This window comes from Idiotropiscis lumnitzeri, chromosome 17 (genome assembly GCF_059441095.1).
Source record: "Idiotropiscis lumnitzeri isolate Australia: NSW breed Sydney's pygmy pipehorse chromosome 17, RoL_Ilum_1.0, whole genome shotgun sequence".
In the NCBI taxonomy this organism is placed as follows: Eukaryota; Metazoa; Chordata; class Actinopteri; order Syngnathiformes; family Syngnathidae; genus Idiotropiscis; species Idiotropiscis lumnitzeri.
Window position 1 is genome coordinate 6,854,106 of NC_142407.1, and position 20,542 is coordinate 6,874,647.

The 20,542-nt window shown below is 40.1% G+C and overlaps 1 protein-coding gene across 2 annotated transcripts in view; it reads right to left on the minus strand.

Moving 5' to 3' along the window:
* The window catches only part of rnf43 (ring finger protein 43), a 94,084-nt gene that overhangs the window by 20,458 nt on the left and 53,084 nt on the right, over window positions 1–20,542 (minus strand). For both annotated transcript variants that reach the window (XM_088280391.1, XM_088280390.1), the window contains exon 2: window positions 12,953–13,066. In XM_088280391.1, the coding sequence (XP_088136517.1) occupies window positions 12,953–13,066 (114 nt within the window). The remainder of the gene's footprint in view (window positions 1–12,952; window positions 13,067–20,542) is intronic.

The window sequence follows — 20,542 nt, forward strand, 5'->3', positions numbered from 1 at the left end:
AATGCAAGCATATCAGCATCAGTTTAGCAAATATGAATTTGTGTGTGATTTTTTTTATTATTCAATCAGTTAATCAATTGCACTTTCAATTTTTGTTTGGCATTCTATAATGAAAAAGAAAATAATTTGTTACTATATTATAATAAATGAAAAAAACCCGAGAGATTTTCATAGTCCAATTTCAGGGCTCAGGTCAAAAATACAAAATTGGTTAAATTTAAAATCTTTTTTTTTTTTCAATTGTCGCACATGGTGGGCAGAAGAATGAAAACATCATTGTTGTTAACCCGAAAGCTACCCTAAACTCTCACCACATTTGGTGCTCGGAACAATATGAACAATGCAATCCGACTGTTGTGAAACTTAAGCAATCAGAGTCACACGTTTCATTCCCCTAACCAGAGGTTAGGTTAATCAAGTGGGTTGCAGCAGGGAGAAATGGAAAACCGTCAAGTCATCGGCCCTCGAGGAACAGGACTGAAGACCCCCGCCCTAAGCAATGCATCATTTGAGACAGCGATAGTCAGCCAAACCTAATAGAAAATATCACTTCATTTAATGAGAGTTCCATTTCATAATTTGTCTGATGGATCATTTGATGGATCACGGTTGTGGTCCTGACTGATACACACACACACATACACACAGAAACTAATAACTGCTATGTCTCAGATGTTTCAAAGAGGTCACATGGTATACAAAGCAGCAGTAATGAGGCGATGCATCAAAGCATTTTCACAAATCTAAGAAATAACGCATGGCTATAATGCTTTGCGTTTCTTAATTGCAGCATAAATGACAAAACAAAGCACATACTGTATGTCTGTGTGTAGTTATCAAATATCTATTCATGTTTTTTATTGAAAGACTTATTAAAATGTATCTGTACAATTCTATTTTGTTTTTTTACAGCATTTTTTCATTACCAGTATGAACGGAACCACACACGTGGGCGTGTTTAACCTCATTGTGGCCAAAAAGGGGGATATTGGAAAGGTTTTCCATTCTCACAATTGCAAGCACAGGCAATGTCACGCTCTTATGTGGAGATGCCGATATCTCCGTCTATCAACCGTCCACCCAACAGTCTCAAACTTGGGTCTGAAACTGGACAGTGATTTTAAAATTGGACCGGCAAATTGGTGCTGTTCTTAAATCCAGGTTGTTTCATCTTAGGCAGTTGGCTAAATAAAGTATCTAATTTCTCAACAGCACTTTGAAACACTATTATTGCCTTCCTCACATCTCTGCTGGCTTGCTGTAACGCAGTTTATTGTGGAGTCAGCCAATCCTCCATCAAGCGTCTCCAGTTGGTCCATAATGCTGCTGCTCGCCTCTTGACTGGTACTCGTAAAACGGAATACAACAGTCCGGCGTCCCTTAAAGTTCTTTTTAAGATTCAATTTTTTGTTTTCAAATCTTTAAATGGTCTCGCCCCACCTTACCTCTCCGAGCTCCTCCACCCCTACGCAACTGCCTGATGCCTCAGGTCTTGGGACCAAACGCTATTAGAGGTACAGAGGACTAAGCGAAGGCTTTGAGGGGATTGAGTCTTTTCCGTTGCCGGTGCCTCTCTTTGGAATGACCTCCCGCTAAACATTAGGCAAGCCGCCTTGCTTCCCATATTTAATACTAATCTTAAAACAAACTTTTATTCATTGGCATTTTGGTAGAGCGTGAGACTTGGTTTTTGGTTTTACTGTTTTTGGACTTTTTACTGTCTTTATTTATTTGTTTCATTTTTTTGTTGCCTAATGACTTACTTTTTGCTCCGTGTACAGCAATTTGTATACAGCAGCGGTTGTCTTAAAGAACTTTATAAATAGTGTTGAGTTGAGAACAGCAGAATTTGGTCGCAGTCCAGAGTCACTCTTTTGATAAACTTTGAATTTAAGCAAAAATGACATTGAAAATGTATGTTATTTGTGCCTCCATACAACTTTTAAGTAATGCTTTTTACACATATCAATCAATCTTTACGAGTAGAGGTGCCAAAGAACTTTCCAAAAGATCTCTTTTGTAATTGGATGGATTGGACCGATCTGGTTTTATTGTTATATTGTGCTCAGGGAGTCAAAGCATGAGAAGGGAAACCTTAGAGTGTTGAGAGAAGGGACTGGAGGAGCAGATATCGCTCCTTCTCTTCCTCGTCTTCAAAAGAAGACATTTGCCATTGTCATTATGAAAGGAATGTCCTGGCTAAAATGTTGATTGTGGCTCCAGAGAAGCAATTTAAAGCCAGCTCTTCAAATCAGAAAAAGTCTTTTTAGTCCAACTCACAACAGACGGAACAAGCATTACAATTGGTCTCGTCCAGTAGCTCCCATGAATTATTTTGTAGTACTATAACTTAGAGGTGGTTCATTAAAAAGAATACCCTGTTATTGTTTCATAGTCAGCTTTTCCTACCACTTGGCTTCTTCTAGCCTCAGCAGGTGTGACTGGTTCTGATTTCATTCGCAAAGCTATTTTGCCGTGCCACGCCATAAAAAACAGGATCAAAGGATGACGATAATGATTGCTGTAATAATATCTCACATCCTTATGAAAACAATACAACTGCACTCCTGTAACGACAGGGTCGGAAGGCACCAACCTTGTGTGAGTGTGCTCAGTCCACAAATGCGAGAAAATAAACTTTAAAGTTGATGCGGCTGAACATATTTTCTTACCAGTAAAATGAATATCTTATAATGGCCACTTTTTGGCCGAGAGTGGTATCGTCTGGCTTCTGTCTCTGTTTAGGCCGATTACACAGCTTTCTATTCTTAGGGTCTCATTTTCTTACAAACCTCTGTGGCCAGTGGCGACGACAGCCTGATGAAATCCTGACCCATGCGCACTCCCTTTGAAGTCACGAATAAGGGACGCGACGCCCGAAAAAGAAGGCGTTGAGATGCAAAGTCTGTATTCAGAATCACCAGGAGCATCTGTGTGACTGACTAACGAGGATACATACTGTGAAGGAAATACTGTACGGTGTCGTGCTAAAGCAGCAATGCTATATCAAGACACCGGAACAAGAAGTCATTCAGATTAATTCTTCCATCAAAGCCAGTCCGTTATCTGTTTATTATTCATAGGCTACTTCCTCGTTATAGTGTCTATAGAAACTAGAAAATATTGTTTCTTAAATTTCAACAAAAAGTAAACAGAAGTTATTGTGTTCAGTCCCAGTGGCCCTTCTACATTCCACCCTGTTGACCTGGGCTGTCTAGCGTCTTATCTAAAGCCGACATTCTCAAATTTGGGTTCTAAATAAGACTGTGATTTTAAAAAGGACCAGGAAAATCAGTTCTGTTCTTTCACTTTTGGCAGCAGGGTAAAGTAAGGCACGTTCTTTATCAGCAGCACTAATTGAACACTAGTACATGCTTTTGTTACAGTCCATCTAGATTATTGGAATGCACTTTATTTTGGAGTCAGCCAGTCCTCCCTCAAGTTGGTTCAAAATGCTGCTGCTCGCCACCTAATCGGAGCTCGGAAAAGGGAGCACATAAGCCAAAATACTGGCCTTCCTTCACTGGCTCCTAGTGCATTTTGGAGTTGATTTGAGATACTTCTAATTTGTTTTCAAATCTTTAAATTTGAAATTTCCTCCACCCCCACGCACCTGCAGGGTGTCTCACGTCTGCAGACCAGAAGCTTTTGGAGGTGCAGAGGACTAAGCAAAGTGAACATTTTCTATTGCCGGTCCTTCCCTCTGGAATGAACTTCCAATGTTAGGCAAGCCCCCTCTCTGTCCACTTTTCAAAGTCGTCTGAAGCCGCATTTTTATTCTTTGTTTTTTTTCGCCCCAACATGAGCCTGATGTCTACTATATATAATAGCATCATTAATTTGTGTTTTAATTTACTACTTTCACTGTCATATGTTACACTGCATGTAAAGTGCCTTGTTGCGGCTCCAGTTGTTGTAAATTGTGCTATATGAATAAAGTTGTATTGTACTTTAAAAACAACTGAGAATGGAGTCAATCACCATTTGTTTGTTTTAATAAACCAAGTGGCTCAAACCTCGGGTTAATGCATAACGAGATGACAAATGTGGTTTTAATTTTGTTGAACTGCATCTGACTGATGCATAAAGTTTAAAAATTAAAGGCTAACTTTGACATTAAAATATGAAATTGAACTTTTCACCTATAATTTGACCTTGAAATTGATTTTGTGGCTCACGTGACATTAACAAATAAATTTACCAAAATGTAATCTCTCATGTTTTAAAAAACAAATGTTTCTGAAGTATTTTTTTGTTGTTGTTGTTGAACAGCAATACGGGGTTTAATAAAAAATATTAATTTTCATCATTTAATGAATGCAGCTTTGGAACCATTGTTGGATTCCCTTTCCAACAATAGCTGTTTTGTGAAGACTAACCCAGTGACATATAAGGGTTCAAAGGAAGGCGGCCACGCCCCTTTTTGCAGAAAATGTCAAAATTCTGTGGGCCGTTGCTCCCAAACCACTCCTCTGATAGACTTTTGTGTTGTGCCACAACTCTCAACACATTTTTTTTATGAGAAAGAATTGTACGTGGGATTTTAAGGTCTATAGTGTAAAATACAAATATGATGATACGTGTATTTGACCAAAAAATTGTTCCAAGAATTTGACACATACGCGTATGCAGGTGACATTCCAAGTGCTTCTATTTTGGAGAGGTACGGCATTGCAAACATCTCACTGTTTGTGTATAAAAGTTTTGCGGTGAATGTGACGACAAACTCAACAAGACTCCAACGACTTTATAGAAGCTACGGTATGTGCCGTTTCAACGAGAGCGGAGGAAAAGGGAAGAGCAGAAAAGTGTGAAAACATACTGCTGATATTCAGTCAGGCAAAAAAATTTAAACAAATCTCCCTAAGCAAAGAGCACATGATGCAAATGCATTTAGCACCAGCTAGGAGTAAATAATTATCTCAACAATGGCAACAGTGGGTGGGAAACTGATCAAGGGCAAGAGGTGCCGCCGATGGGGTGTGTTCTGCTGCTGGCGTGCTGCGCGCACCTTTAGGCCAGAGAATTTTCCATTTATTTAAGGTGTCAAATGACTGGGGAGAGAGTGCCGTGGAGGGGGCAGGCCCTCTGCAAATCACTCACGCCTAGTTGATAGGAGCGATGACAGCCCTGAACTGAGCTAACGACAACAATGCTGCAGGTCCAAGTGACAACTGTTCGGTGTTGACCTGTAAGGCCCTTTGGCCTGCAGTCTCCCGGTGTTGTGACCCTCTAAAGCTGAAAACGTGCAATTCAGATGCTTCTGGTGAGCATAGGATCGTTCTATTTACAGAAGCTCAATGACAGGCGGCTTATGTGCCGTTTAACAGAAGACGATGATGCCGGCTTCGCTGTCCCGCAATGATGCCCATCGGCATAGCCAGAATGCGATTTGAGATTTCGACAGCCGTTATTTAACATCTCATAGCTCGTTGTGTCGACTCAACTTGTTGTTGCTCCGTCAGTCAAATTCACTTCACCAAGCAAACCCAGCCCATTTGGCAGCAAAATGTTGTTATTCAATCTAATCTGTTTCCCACCTGCTCATCTCAACTGTCATAATTAAGTTAATATTTGATTCCTATCCTCTTGCCAGCCCCGCGAATCAACGACACAAACATGTAACTGCAGAGTACAACACACAACTTATTTTAGAAAAAGAGTGACAAACAGAGGAATTCACTTTCCCTTTGAAGAAGGGAACTTGGAACATTTTTCACATTGTTCAGCGAGGGCCATTTAATCTCCGAGAAACCAGCTGGTGAAAACACAGGTGTCTCTATTTACTAGCCCATCAAAGATACATCGGCAAGGAAACAGGATCTGAACAGAGCATTTTTTTTTTTTGGGGGCCCCCTTGAATTTGTGTTCTAATTCTCCCACCATATACGTCTAATTGTGGTGCTTTTCATGTTTGGGCGAGGGCAAAAGCCTAATCTCTTGGTTGGGTTGTCCTTCGACTTCTAACATAGCAGATACTTGACAAGATGTCCCAACAACTGTCTGAGAATTTAATCTAAACCTCTGTTTGGCTTTGATTTTTTTTAAATCCCTGAGTCAATTGCTGTGCTGTATGAGAAGAGCCTTGATTCAGGAGAAACATTGTTTTGGTTGTGTTACAACAGGAAGACATCCCCAACTACTTGTTACCCATGTGAATGGCTGAAAATGTACTGATTTTGTTTTGTCTTCATTCACGCCAATGCCGACTTATAAATTCACTGTGAAATAAGGAGTATATTTTAATTGCGTCATAGCTGTCTGGCTGCTAGTTAGTTAGCCAGTTATACATTATGGAGTGATCAAACAAAACCCCAAAAAAATATCAATGTTATGACGTCGATTTACATCCATATCAGCAAGCTCATTAACATTTGCAATATAATGCAATAAGTTTCGTACGTTTCCATTCTTTGCATGGTGAGTTATGAATTGTTTATGAGGTGGAGTAATGATTTGTCTGGCCAGCACGCTGTGATAGTGGTTAGCACGTCAGCCTCACACCTTTTCGTGCGGAGTTTACGTATTCTCCCCGTGCTTACGTGGGTTTTCTCTGGGGACTCTTCATTCCACATTCCAAAAACATGCATAGCAGGTTAACTGAAGACTTAAATAGTCCTTAACTCATTTAATGCCGCAAATTTGTACTCGAGGAAACCCCTCAATTCCAGCGGGTTTTCTTCTGGATTTTGACTGATTTTGCAAGGCCAACAGAATATTGTGTTCTAATGCTATAAAAACACAGAGTTATGGCGCAAAAAGGCTAAGACGTATAAATACGTCTTTGGGAGGCAGGGACTACATTTTTGAAAACGTATATGTATGTCTTATGGATTGAATGAGTTAAGTGTGAATGCGAGTGTAAGCAGTTGTTAGTCTGTTTGTCTGTATGAGCCTAGGGATTGGCTGGCGACCAGTCCAGGGTGTACACAAAGTCAGCTGGGATAGGCTCCGGCACAACGGGAGCTCTTGATAAGCATATGCGGTAACATACAGTGGGTGATTGGCCTTGGCTGTATTTGACACCAATTAGTGTCCTCCAAATACACGTCAAGTTATCAACACACGTACTTGGTTGCTAAAAGAAGCTATAGTTTCAACCCAATTTTTGTTCTGAGCAACTAAAGAAATGCTGATAAAGAATTGTGCACATATAGAGTGTTGTTTACATGCATGTGATATTATATTTGTACACAAGTTAGCGGTCCTGTATCGAAGTTTATTGTCAAGCAATATTGTTGTTTGCCAACAAAAATGTAAGTTTTAGTGTCAGTTGCAGGAAAAAAATCTTTTTGGAGTCATGTTGGGTACCTTCTTAGGAATGAGAATAAGGAACAGAAGACTAAGATACCCTGGGATCTGGTTGGATAAAAACAACTCCTGTGGTTTGCCTGTTAGTATCATTATAAATGAAAAGAGTAAAAGGAAAGTACCCGAGTCAGATCACTGCCCTAAAAATGACAGCAAGGGTTGACGTCAAGTAAAAAGAAAGACCCAAAGTGGCTGAAAGAAGGTAACCATTAGGCTACGTTAAGTGCTTACTACAAAGTTATCTTCTCATTGACATGATGAACTAAGACAGTGTCTAACTTTAGCAACAGAGGAAATGGGAGGGAAAAGACATGTGGCATGAGGGTCAAGCAGGCACAAACAGAGGACGGAGGGACTAAATACATAGAGGGAATCTAGCAGACTGCACTGCAGGCTTTGAGGAGTTAAAAGCAAAAAAACAAAGCAAAAAAAAAAAAACATTTGTGAGGGATGGCGAGAGATGTGCCCTAAGCTACTTTTGCATGATTATGAAGCTTGTGCGTTTGAGATGAAATGATCAAAGCCGAGTCAAGGAGCACAGAGAAATTGGCCCTTGGGCAAACAGGAAGAAGGAACCTTGAAGAGTGTTTTTTTCTTTTCTTTCCCTAACTTTTAAGCAGTGAGTAACAGTATATATGCTATGCTTTGAAATGCTATAAAATTCAGAGGTGGATGTGTTTCAAAGTGTGTGCAGATTAAAGAGGATAAAGGTCCCTGCTGGACTAGTCGCTATTGTGAAAAAGTTGGACGTCAAACTTTGCGGAACAGGTATCATCTATCCGTTTGAAGACAAGTGTTCGAAATTCTGGCACAGAAAAGCAAAGAAAATATTTCATGAGGGGGAAATGAATGTAAACCCAGATCTCATTCTTTGTGTACCTGCTGCTTTTAAGATTTATCCTCAAAGTTTAAAAAAAAAAAAATAAACTGCCTTTTCCAGATGTTGCCTGTGTTCTTGTGCCAATGAAAGAGATATATTGGACCCAGTCACATAAGTTCCTGCTACTGCGGTTACTATTCAAGCTCTTAACTGCAAAACAGCAGGCAGGAATAGACTAAGGTCAGAGGCACCCCCTACAGATAATGAGACACGACAAGACAAAAACTTTGTCATGAGGGTCATTCTTCTTCGGCCTTCCCGTGTTTTTTGACCACTTCCTGTCACTGAAACCACTTGTCCTCGACTGACCACCAAAGCAGCTCTTATGACACCATCTGCACAGTATGTGTGTTACGTTAGGCCAAAGGGTACAGGGGTGCCTTGAGTTTCTACATTCATTTATTTCAAAGAAATGCCATTACCGTATTTTCCGGACTGAAAGCCGCTACTTTTTTTTGCTAGATTTAGAACAATGCGGCTAATACAACGGTTCGGCTTTTCTGTGGATTTTTCTCTCTCACCGGTAGGGGCGCTCTATAGTTCCCAAAAATATGCAAAATAAACCTTGATTTTTTGTTTCTCTTGTGTCTGTTCTGTTTTAATTAGCAAAGTTGTTGCCGTGTTAAAAGGCACAGCTTTAAGAATCTGTTTATGCATGTACCTTCATGTGCATTCACAGTACAAAATCGTTCTGTAACATGCAGCAAACAACATATTTTTGGTCAACATAGAAAACTGAGACTTATAGCCTGGAGCGGCTTGTATATCGTGTTTTTTGTTTTTTTTTTGTTTTTTTCCAAAAGAATTGTTGCTGTGGCTTATATATGGGTGTGCCTTATAGTCTGGAAAATACGGTAACCCATGTCTAGCAAAAATGTTTATTATGCATTTTTAATAAGGAAAATACCAGTCTATAATAATGTACTTAAAAAAACATTGTAGGATCATAGTAAAATATAATGTAAAAAATGTAACAGTTTTCTGCAACACGATAAGTATTTTGCAGCTTGGCCACTAGTGGGACAAGACGGAGATGAAGAAGAGTTTTACGACGCTGCAAGCTGCAGCTATATTATTAATTTATCACAGAGGATAAAGAATATACTCCTGAGTATTTTTATATTGTCTGTCTACAAATGTTGATGCTACTCCAGGTGAAAGTTGCTGGCGTACTGGAGCCTATGTCATCTGTTTTGGGGGTGAGGGGTACACGTGAACATTTTTCAATGTAGTATTAGAGGTAGATACTGATCACTGCCAGACATCACTAGCGTGTTAAGTTTAACCTGAGACGAGACTCACTGAGAGCATGAGCAAGACGCCGCAAGGTTCCGCTTCAGCGAGTTCTTCCACCTTTATAGTAGTCCCTAAGCTGGAAGTCTTGTTTACAAATCATACAAATCCACCAGTGAGCACCTGGTTGAAAAATAAACATTATAGGCATTGACATCATCTATTCACTCACTTTATTCTTGGTATGTTAGGCTACCCTTATCTGTTCTACTATTGGCAGTGTTCACAAGTCCTAATTACGCAGTTGCTAAGGAGCTGCGACTGAGAGGAAAGTCATACTTCTGCCCTTCTCACAAAGTGACCGCTTTTCTTAAAGGGTTTGAACAATTTGGAAAGTCGTCTTCAAGAAACATGATCCAATAACGCACAAAGATCCACTCAAATGCACAGGAAAAGCCGAGTTGACGACAACAGGATTACCGCACAAACATGGCAAAGCCCTTTTCATCAGAGAGAAGTAGAATCAATAAGCGAGGCTTTCTATAAGAGTCAACAGGTTCAGACATGGGCCAAAAGGCTGTTCTGACAAAAACGATGGATTCTTTGTGATGGAGATGGTTTGTGTGGGAATGAAAAGTCAGTGAAACCTCCCAAGCATAAAACTGTGCTTTGAACTTTGTAGATTACAGCATTTATTCAGAGCAAAGTACAGTAAGCCTTGTGTGGAGATTAGACTCGGCCTCTTGGCACCGCTGTAATGTCTTTGCCCAGTGAGTCATGTGTTGCTTTGAGAACCGTTTCAAGGCTTTAGTGTAAACAAAACGAAGCGCAAAAAAACAAAACAAAACACACAAACAAACAAAAAAAAAAATGCAAATAACAGAACACCTCCAATGCAGTGTGACAGTGTTTAAGTTGCTTGAGTTGGGTTGACGTAATGCAACTGAAGCAACAGGTTTGGATTCTGGCACATGAATGAATGAACGAATGAATGAATGAATCATTTGGGACTGAATAAGAGGTACATAACAGATGTAGACAATCATTTGAGTTATTTTAAATTTGATTACCTTTTCAAATGAGCAAAATTCTGTATTAGTACTTCCTCTCTTCTCACAATTATTACAAATAAAATCAACTGGTTGTTATATTAGATAATATTGTCCGTGTCCTGTAAAAAACACTTAAGTCCATTTGTTTTTATTATTTTCACATTTTCTGTGTTCTATACGTCCGATTAATGTGAAAATATATATTAAAAAAAACATAAAAATTGGACATACATGTTTTTCACATTGACGATGTAGTATATCATCACTGTCCTGTGAAAAACACCTATGTCCATCTTTTTCATGTTTATTTAGTTTTTCGTGAATGGGGTTTCTTCCTTACAGACTTCCCATTAATGTGAATTTTTTTTAAATCTAAAAATTGGACATACGTGTTTTTCACAGGACGGCGACAATATGCACCAAGTCACACTTGTGATAAAGTGGACTAACAAGCCATTTATTCATTTTCAAAATAGCTTATCGTGATCAGGGGCCATTGCAAGGTTAGCAGACCAGAGGCTGGACTAGTCACTACTCGTGCTTAAATGGGAACAGACACCGGTTGCACAGAAGCGGGCTATGTGAACCACTAAAACTACCACTGTAGTCCTGGCTAAACATTTTTATTGGTAAAGGGTACACTAAATAAACAGCCAGGAGGTCTATTTCTCCGTGTGACCATCGTTTTGTTTTTCCCGACCCAAAATGAACCATAGCCCTCAACCTCCTTCGTCTCTTGTTACTTTTGCCCAGGAATGCTGCACCAATGTTGAAATAGAACGGCATTCCAGAATGTTGTGCTGATTAGCGACGGAGGTAGTTACAGTCATATCGGTTTCTGTGCAAACGGGACAGCTGGAATGGTTGACCCCAATAAAACCACAAGTTTTGATTTAGCTCTTGAATTGGAGCTGATTAGAAATGCATGTGCAGGTGCACTGAAATGTGAGGGGAGGTCAGTGTATATTATATTATTCTAAAATCTACGTTTTCCGGACATTGCAGAATCATGTATGTGCACCAGTAGAGGGTAGTATTTGACGACCAAACATACCAACACGCAATTTGTTCTGTATAGAAATAGTTATGCTTGTGGACTGAGCAAAGTCATATGAATGTTTTGAATCGCTGCAGGTGAACAAACCAACTCAAGTGGTTCAGAAAGAGAGAAAAAAATCACAGCTAATGTCAAATTAGAAAGCAAGTGAACATCAATGCAAATTTTGGCCTCACTGTGTAGCTGAGGATAGTAAGCTCCCCCCCCAAAAAAGACAAAGTATAATCATAAAAGTTGGCAGCGTAATGTTATTTAGTTTTCACTCTATTTTTAGTGCGTGCGGTGCAAAATGAACCCTCTGTGGGCATCCGAGTATCTATAGATCAGTGGTGTTGGTTACAGTCAGACTGAACTGTAAACAAGTCTCATTCAAAGAACCACACATCCAAACCATCTGACTCATCCTTTTCAAAGGAGAGCAAACTAACCAGCAGCTGCATGATGAATCCCCTAAAAAAAAAAAAAAATTAAAAAAAAGACTAAACGTGCGGAAGCCAAGGATGCAGGTGGCTGGAGTGGAGCTTGTATTGGAACACATTTTTCTACACACCACCACCACAACCACAACAACAACACCAAAAACGACAACAACAACAACAACGAGAACGCCCGCCCTCCTTCCCTGTTCTTGAATTCAAAGGCGGGATGGAGGAAGCGCTCGGAAGCAACAACCTTTTGTCCGAGAAACTCTGTTTTGTTCGTGGGACAACACAGTGATGTCATTAAGGCTTTAATCAAAACCATTTCTGCGTCAGGCCTTGAGTGACATCCCTCCCCTTTTCCCCAAATTGGTTTGGTTCCCAGTGAGAGCGCAAACAGGAGGAGGAGGACGACGAAAGCGGCGGGCAAATGTGTGGGAATGTCTCGACATCATCACCATGGCGGCCAGCTCTACAACATGGCTTTAAATTAGGGGAAAAGAAAACACAAGCTAAAAAAAGGCCGTCCCCTAACTATACTCCTGCCTGCTAATTTGCCACCACTTGAAAAAGGAGGAAAATAGCATCCGTTTTCAATCACACTACTTTTAAGTTAGTGTGTATGGAAGAATACTTAAACACAAGGGAGATCCAGGTCACTTGCACATACATCTTAACCATTGTGGGTGGAATCTATCTATAAGTTCTGGCTGCTCTCATATTAGAGGGAAGCAGAAATGGAGATGGCCTATGCTCTGGTTCTGATGGGCTGAGATGGGACAAGTGACAGCTGGCCGTAGAAGTCTCGTATCCACAGCCAGGGCTCACTGCCACTTGCTTCGCAGCAGCTCTGATCTAAGCCCACTCCTCTGTGCAAAAGCCATCACCATCCTCTTCCAAATCATTCCCATCTCCTCTTTAAGTTTAAGACCGGAATAGGCTGTGGAATGACCGGTTGCCACGTCGGAAAGGGGAAAGTCTATGAAAGTTTCATTTCTACCTTATCCAGCAGCGGCAGACAGCGGGGAACCCTCTGCTCCAGTTTAACAATGGTGATAAAGTCACTCTCTTGCCGTTCATCTTCACTTGTGTTGCACAGTGACAGAGGGTGGTACTGCACAAAAAGACACAAAAGGCACAGTTTAGACGTCTTCCAATATATCGGGGAAATACATTAAACAACAAAAAACAAGTAATGAAGCAATACAGGAATGTAATGTAATGCCAATAGTTCTGAACAACAGAAACATTTACATCAGAGATGGCTTGCTGAACATATTTTTATGAAAACCTGATGCGGCGGAGGAAAAGAAAATCTGCGCAAAGATACTAATCTAAAAATTTGTATTTCTGTGAAAAAAAAAACCCCCAAAAAAAACAAAAACAAAAATGTGACGACTAGTGTAATATGCAAAGTCAGGAATGAACTCAAAGACCAGAAAGAATCAGTGGCATGTCTTGATAATGCAAAGTACAATAATGTTAAGGGACACCTGCATCTAGTATAAATATTGTAGCTCTCCAGTGATATGACTCCATTTGTAAAATGAACAGTAAAAACACGTTTTGAAAATGTTATGACAAATCTTCATTAAATGCCAGATGTCCGTCAAACTAAATGACTGAATCGGGGAAGTGTGTTTCTTTGGTTCCAGTGATGATGCATTATTGCTGATTTTTTTTTTCTCCACCAGTACAGTATATATTTGTTTGCAAAATTGTGTCTATTGCGTTGCTGGCAAAATGTTGCATTACCCTGTGATTTTATTGACTCTCACAATGAGAGATATATCCCCAATACAACATTGTGTATAATGTGTCATGCATGTTTATGACTGTGGCCCATTTCTTATTTAAATTTAAATCTAAAGCGTTATCTGAGCATGTTATTTCACATCAAGTTGCATAATCGCTTGCTCGTGAAAGGTTTTAAATGAAAGCAATGATTGAAAAAAAGTTCCCCATTTAATTGTGGCAAGGGCAATGTTGGATCCCACACAGACTTGTGGAGTGAAACAATCTCAGTTGAGTGGCAACATTTGATTCCAACTAAAAAGAAAGGATGGACATAGTTGCTTGAAAGGCCGTATTTAAGAGCTCAAGAGCCAGCAGTTGTGTTTAGAAGTTTGAGGCATGCTGTCATAAGTATCATACACTGCACAGAAGTTCATGGAGAGCTAAAACCATCTTAGTGTCCCATCAGAGCATCGTGACAGCGACAAATATAAAAAAACAAAAAGAAATGACTCATTTTAGTAACAGAATATTCTTCTTCTGTAGACCAAATCAGTCAATGAGTCTGTTTAGCTTGACCAGACACTGTAAAATACGACCTCTTTTATAAACCACTTATTAAGTTGTACTTACATATTCACAATCGCATATTTTTATTGGTCCCAACCAGTGCTCATATTGCAAACTAAACTGTGATGTTATCTTAGATTTCTTTTTATTGTCATCCTATATTAGCCAACTTCATCGACAACATAATCCGCAAATTCAAATGTAATGCTCATCTGAGCTGCTGCACTCTTGGTGTTTACGAAGCCAGTTTGCACGAGCAAGTATGCAACCCCGCTGACTGCCTTGCCATGTTGGCGCAAATTCAAGAAACTTTCTTTTATTCCTTCCTAAAAAGGCAAACTGTGTTAAAATGCAGAGTTCCAACTATAAGCAAGATGACTTGTCAAGTCATGTAGTTCAAGTCAAAGTCAATTTAAGTCTTTGCCAAGTTTTTGGCAAGCAAGTCCTAAAAATGGCACCTCGAGTCTCCCAGCTCTGCTTTTGGACATTTGAAATTATAAACACGCATTGTGAATTGTCATGCACGCAAGATTCTGTCCTTAAAATGTGTGACACGGTATTAGTGGCCCAATGAGTAAATTAATTAATTAATTACAATTGTATCAAAAATGTTCATTTACCACCAGGCTACCACATTCAAAAACAAACGAGTGCTTTTAAAGAAGTGCATACCGAGGAATATGATTTCAAGATGATTTGATTAGAGCTGATAATATTCACAAGGCTCCTAAATTCAAGTTGGCCTTTTTTTAATAGGAATTTGTGTCAACTCAAGCATTTTATCATGTTTGCCTGAGGCTCCAGAGAGCTTTTTATAATGTCTGCTACTTCAGTGCTAAAGTCAGGGATAAATGGCCGTGTTTTCCCTACATTGCAACAATCAGAACACAAAAAAGGGTTGTCAATTTTGCCATTCGTCCACCTCCTTTATGATTTAAATGCAACAATTGCGGTTACATTTAGTTACACTTGGAGTGAAATCAGTTGGCTTTGATTAAGTATGAGTTACTTGAAGTCTTATTGAAGTTTTGACATTTTATAGCATTTTGCAATATATGGTGGATTTAGACTTGCAAACTTTTGCTGAATTAAATTGTTTAAATGGTTTATTCAACATTATTTTTTTTTAGCATACATTGTTTAATTCTACTTTGTAACATGTATCAGATTTACAGCAAACTTCAACAGTGCGTGACAAATAAACAGCTTGAAGCAAGCAAGTTTTGCCTATTTGGTGAACTGCGCAAGCTGAAGAGTCTTCTTTTTATTTTTTTGAAAGTGATGTTATGTGATAGTCTCCGTCTCACTTGACAGTGAGAAAGTGAGAATAGGCGCTAAGGAATACTTCAAAAAGTTTGTTTTATATGTTCAAATGCACAATAAGTATGTGGGAGTTGTAAAAACAAAAAAAAATCTTTTTTTTTTACGGTTTCTATATCGCTGGTGGGTCTAGACCATAGGTGTCAAACTCCGGTCTTGGAGGGCCACTGTCCTGCATGTTTAAGATGTTTCCCTCACCCAGCGCACCTGATTCAAAAGATCAGTTCATCAGCAACCTCTGGATGAGCCTGATAACAATCCTGATCAGGGATCGGAGTTGTGGTCTAGAACGTCCGTGATGAATGCAGGTTCACTGTATGCATTTTATTACTGTTTATCGGTAGACTGTAAATCATCCCTAAAACCAACGAAAAAGTTATGAAACATACAGCAGTTATGACACTTTTCATAACGGAAATGCGAGGGAAAAAAATTCATACAGGACAGATCTGAGCTGAACCATGCTCGGTGGAGTCAGTAGAGCTCACAGATCAACCCACCCCAGCAAAGATGTCCCACCCTGCCGGACCATGCACTGGCCCAGCGTGGCCTGGCCCGGCCCCGTTCGGCCTCTTCATGTGGCTGCGGGCTGAGATCAACGGGGCTGCCCTTCGTCTTACCCAGCGGAAATCCCTAAATTAACCCCCCCCGAGGGTGACACCAACAGCTGGCACCCCGGTCAAGGGGGATTTGACGTAATGTTCTGCAAAGGGCTGGTGCTTGTCTGTCAGAGGGCAGAAGCAAAGAGGGAAGGAAAACAGCTGGCTTGAAAATAAGGAGAGGAAAAGAAAGTGGAGGAGTGAGATATTAACAAACATGCTAAATGCACCAGGAGTGAAATGGATTGCGCTAATCATTAAAACGAGACAGCAATACCAAAGCGTGATCGGACTGCCAGAGGGGAGGCAGGGAGATTTGAATTCTTTAGCCCCTCACATTCTTGCTAACCCCTCTCCCCCCGAATACAACCAATGCCCGCCTCAGGAAGTAATGCAGCAACCCCTGGCCTGGCCTGCAGACTGTTCTGCCAGCTGCCTCCACCAGCCCTCATTCACTGGGAATGAATTAAAGGCTTACAGTTTAACTTGGCCCCTAACAAACAAAAGAGAGGACAATTTTACAAGATGGTTTAATGATGGCATGACCTCCACTCTTGTTAAGTATTAGCTCCACGAGAGATGTTGAAAAGGAGTCACAGGCAGTTAAAAAAAATGGTTTTACTGAAACATTACAGTGCTTTTTAAATCTTATCGCTCTCATTGTCCCAATTGTTACAATGAAAGTCAGGAATGTGGAATTTGACTAATGTTGACTAAAACCAAAGTGCAGTGAAACTTCTAAAGTCAAATATACCGAGTCATGACACTCAGAATTCAATCAAGTGCTTCTTAAAAGAAAACAAAAAAAAAACAACTGGTGGACTTGTTTTTCCAGAAACATCCGAGCTATAAATTCAAAGTCATGGTAAAAATCTGCTTTGACAAACACCAAAAAAAATAAAATAAAATAAAAAATATGAAAAAAAAACAAGCAAAAGCACTTTTGCTGTGCAGTGGCTTTAGCCTTCTTACAGTAGCTAACTTCTTTTGACACAAAGCCCAATATAGTATGTGAAGTATTTATCTAAGCGACTCACCTTCACACATTACCCTACTTTATGCTCTACACGGGCCCACTTCATGATAGCTAAAGGCCCATTCAACTGAGCAAAAATGGCGGAATGCCTGCGCACATGCTAAAAGTTAGCATCACCTGTCAACCACAGAGGAGTTGAGGAATACATGGGAGCAATTCCCATGCATTTCAGAATCAGAATTGTACTGTCGCTAAGATCCACAAACGCAATGCACCAGGTAAAATCAGTGAATGGACACCAAGCAGCCTCAAACTAGCCACACTCGGTCCTTCATACTGGGGCATGCCATCCTTCTGTAGCAATACGCTTCAAACTTGATTATTACTCTTATGGTTCATTAATTGTGATCAATATGCAATATAGTGTATTTGCAGCATTCAGGGCATCCATGTCGTTCAGTGAGTGGCTGTGTGTCACCACCGCTTGGTGAATTCCCAACATGGTCGCCAAAGACTACGACTTATCGCCACCTACAGATCAGAGGTATTTTTTCCCCTGAATTCTCTTTAAGGGGAACAGCGATACATTCAGAGAAAAGCGTATTTACTTATTGAATATTATGGATAAAATTTGACCATTTAAAAAGCGAGGCATTTTTGACTCATTAAAATTGCAAAACAATGAAGTCTAAATCTGAACAAATCCGAGATTGACTGGAATGGTTCACGTCTGGCCTTTTTGAAGGCACCCACTTTCAGGTGTTTTAAATCTTTGACAAGAGGCGGCATTATCTTCTATTTTAGACATGCCCTCACCACTTCGAATCAGATGGCTGCAATCACGTTCCATGCGACACCGCGAGTGCCATTCAACACACTGCCGTCAAGGTACAAATGGCATGAGGACAGACAAAAACATCTTCATTTGTTTTTGTGTGTGGCCTTGAGAAGAAGGGTCCTGAGAAAGCGAATCACAAAGTCTCCATTTCACAGAGACAAGAAACCACAGGGCACGCAAACAGTTCCCCACAGACTGTTAACAATGCTCACTCCTCCATTCCGCCTCCTCCTCATCTGTCTAGATCTGTTGCAAACTGACGGGGACATGTCCCTTGGCTCTTTTGTAGCTACGATTAAAGGCATTCCTTTCCAGTTCAATCAAAGGCTGTTACAAAAATATTCTGAGGCAAGAAACTAACAGCTTCAAAAACAAATACATGGACAGAAAAAGAGAAAAATAAATAGTAGCTGTGGTGAGAAGTCAATAATATTTTCCCCTTGCTTAGGCCTGCGGATGTTCTTTTTTCATTTGCCAATAATCAGCAAGAGGGATTTCTAGTTCATCGTCTGCCAGCAAGTGTTGGAGGGAGGAAGCTCATCAGGCTCCGTCACTCAATTGCTGGCAGTTCATCTTTGTCTGAAAAAGAACTATTGGATTGAAAACTGAATGAAGTGCCATTTAAGTAATGTTGAGCGACTCACTCCCTCCCTCTAACACTTGATTCATTGCAAAGTGTCTCAACAAAAGGAACGTTGCTTAGTTGATCTTTTTGCTTTTTTTGTTGCGAGCCAAAATTGGAGGTATGAGTAAGCTTCAGACATAGCGCAGCTTAAGTGACGGGAGCAGGGGGGGGCAAAAAATAAGAGCAATTAGAAGTGTAGTGAGTGTATGTGGACAAGAGCAACAACACACACATACACACACACACACATACATATATATATATATATATAATTTATGTTTATGCCACTTATTTGGTAGGATTTTGTGAAGAGGTTGTAGTGAAAAAAATGACTGAATGACATTAATGTCTAGTAAATCTAATATTAAGGTTTAAATTCAAATCTTATTACAAGGGAAGAGACCTTGAAAGAATAATCACGTATTAAATCACAATCACAATGCTAAGGGGAATAAAAATTGCAATTAGATTCTTTTTCAAAATCATTTAGCTCTCAATAAAGTGTAAATTATTTTTATTAAAACAAATTGTGGTGTTTTTTGAGGGGTGTGGCTGGAACAGATTAATGGCATCTCAATTTCTTGAAAGATTTGATATGTGTAAACTGATGAACAGAATGAATTCCACTTGTATGTTAAAGTATTACAATATAAAGTACGTTGAACAATTACTGAGCCACTTTTTTTTTTTGCAATAAATGAAGTGTTTGAATGAGGAAGAGAGCAAACTTTGGCAATGGAGCAAAGCCCTCTGGCCTACCGCGTTTGTGCTTATCAGCAAATCCTGTCATTAAATTCACCGTGCTTTTATATCCAGACCATGCAGAGAACCAAGATAAACATGCACACACATTCACCTACGTTCTAGATTGATTATTTAGCAAGTGAATCAGTCTCAAAAACCTGCTGTAAACACTTCTAAATGTTCCGGCTTCTTTTGTGCTTCCAAACCTTCACCCGCAAGCACACAATTGCGATCCCTCAAAAAAAAAAGAACTGGCATCTGTTGCGGCAAAGGTTTGTACTTTAGCTGGCTTTTCAATGGAAAGCAGTCTGATTGCTGGAAATTATTTGTGTACCCATAACACACCTACAAACAATTTCAATAATTATGATGCCTTTGTTGAGACATACAAGAGCAACATCAAAGATGGAAACGTCTGAATGATGGCGCAAGTCTGTTGCTACAGGCGCGCACGCATGTGCTTGCATGTGAATATACAATACTTGCAATGCTGTGCAGTAGTCCAGAGAGACGCAAATGATCACGTAACATAAGAGGTCGGATGGCTGGACGTGGTAAAATGTGCTAACAAGAGATCAAACACCGTCTGCCTTGATAATTGGACAAGGCTTGGTGCAGCCAAAAGAGTGTTAAAAAAAGACGTGTTTCTCAAATATCACATTTGTCCTTGGACTAATAATCAACCAGCAGTGGAGTCTTGACACGCACAAGCATAGACGCACACTGCTGGCCTTCTACCACTCGTCCATCGAGCGCCTGCTGATTTACTGTGTCTCTCTCCACCTGGTACGGCGGCTGCACTGAGGCAAACCGAGTGAGGCTCCAGAGGACAGTCAAAACAGCGCAAAGGATGATTGGCTGCCCTCTCCCCTCCCTGCCGGACATCTGCACCACGCGGTGCCTCAGCAGAGCTCCCAAAATCATTAAGGACAATACTCACCCAAGCTCACAACTCTTTGACCTGTTGCCCTCTGGCCGGCGCTACTGGTGCATCAATAGAAAGACAAAGGGACTGAAAAACGGTTTCTTCCTGAGAGCCATCTCCATGCTGAACTCTCGCACACAACCTTTGCCTTGTAGAACTGCAACATAATGTGGCATCCAGTACACATTTTCAACAATCTTTTTGTTTATTTTTATTTATTCTACTTATTATTATTTTATTCTCATTATTGATATTTGCA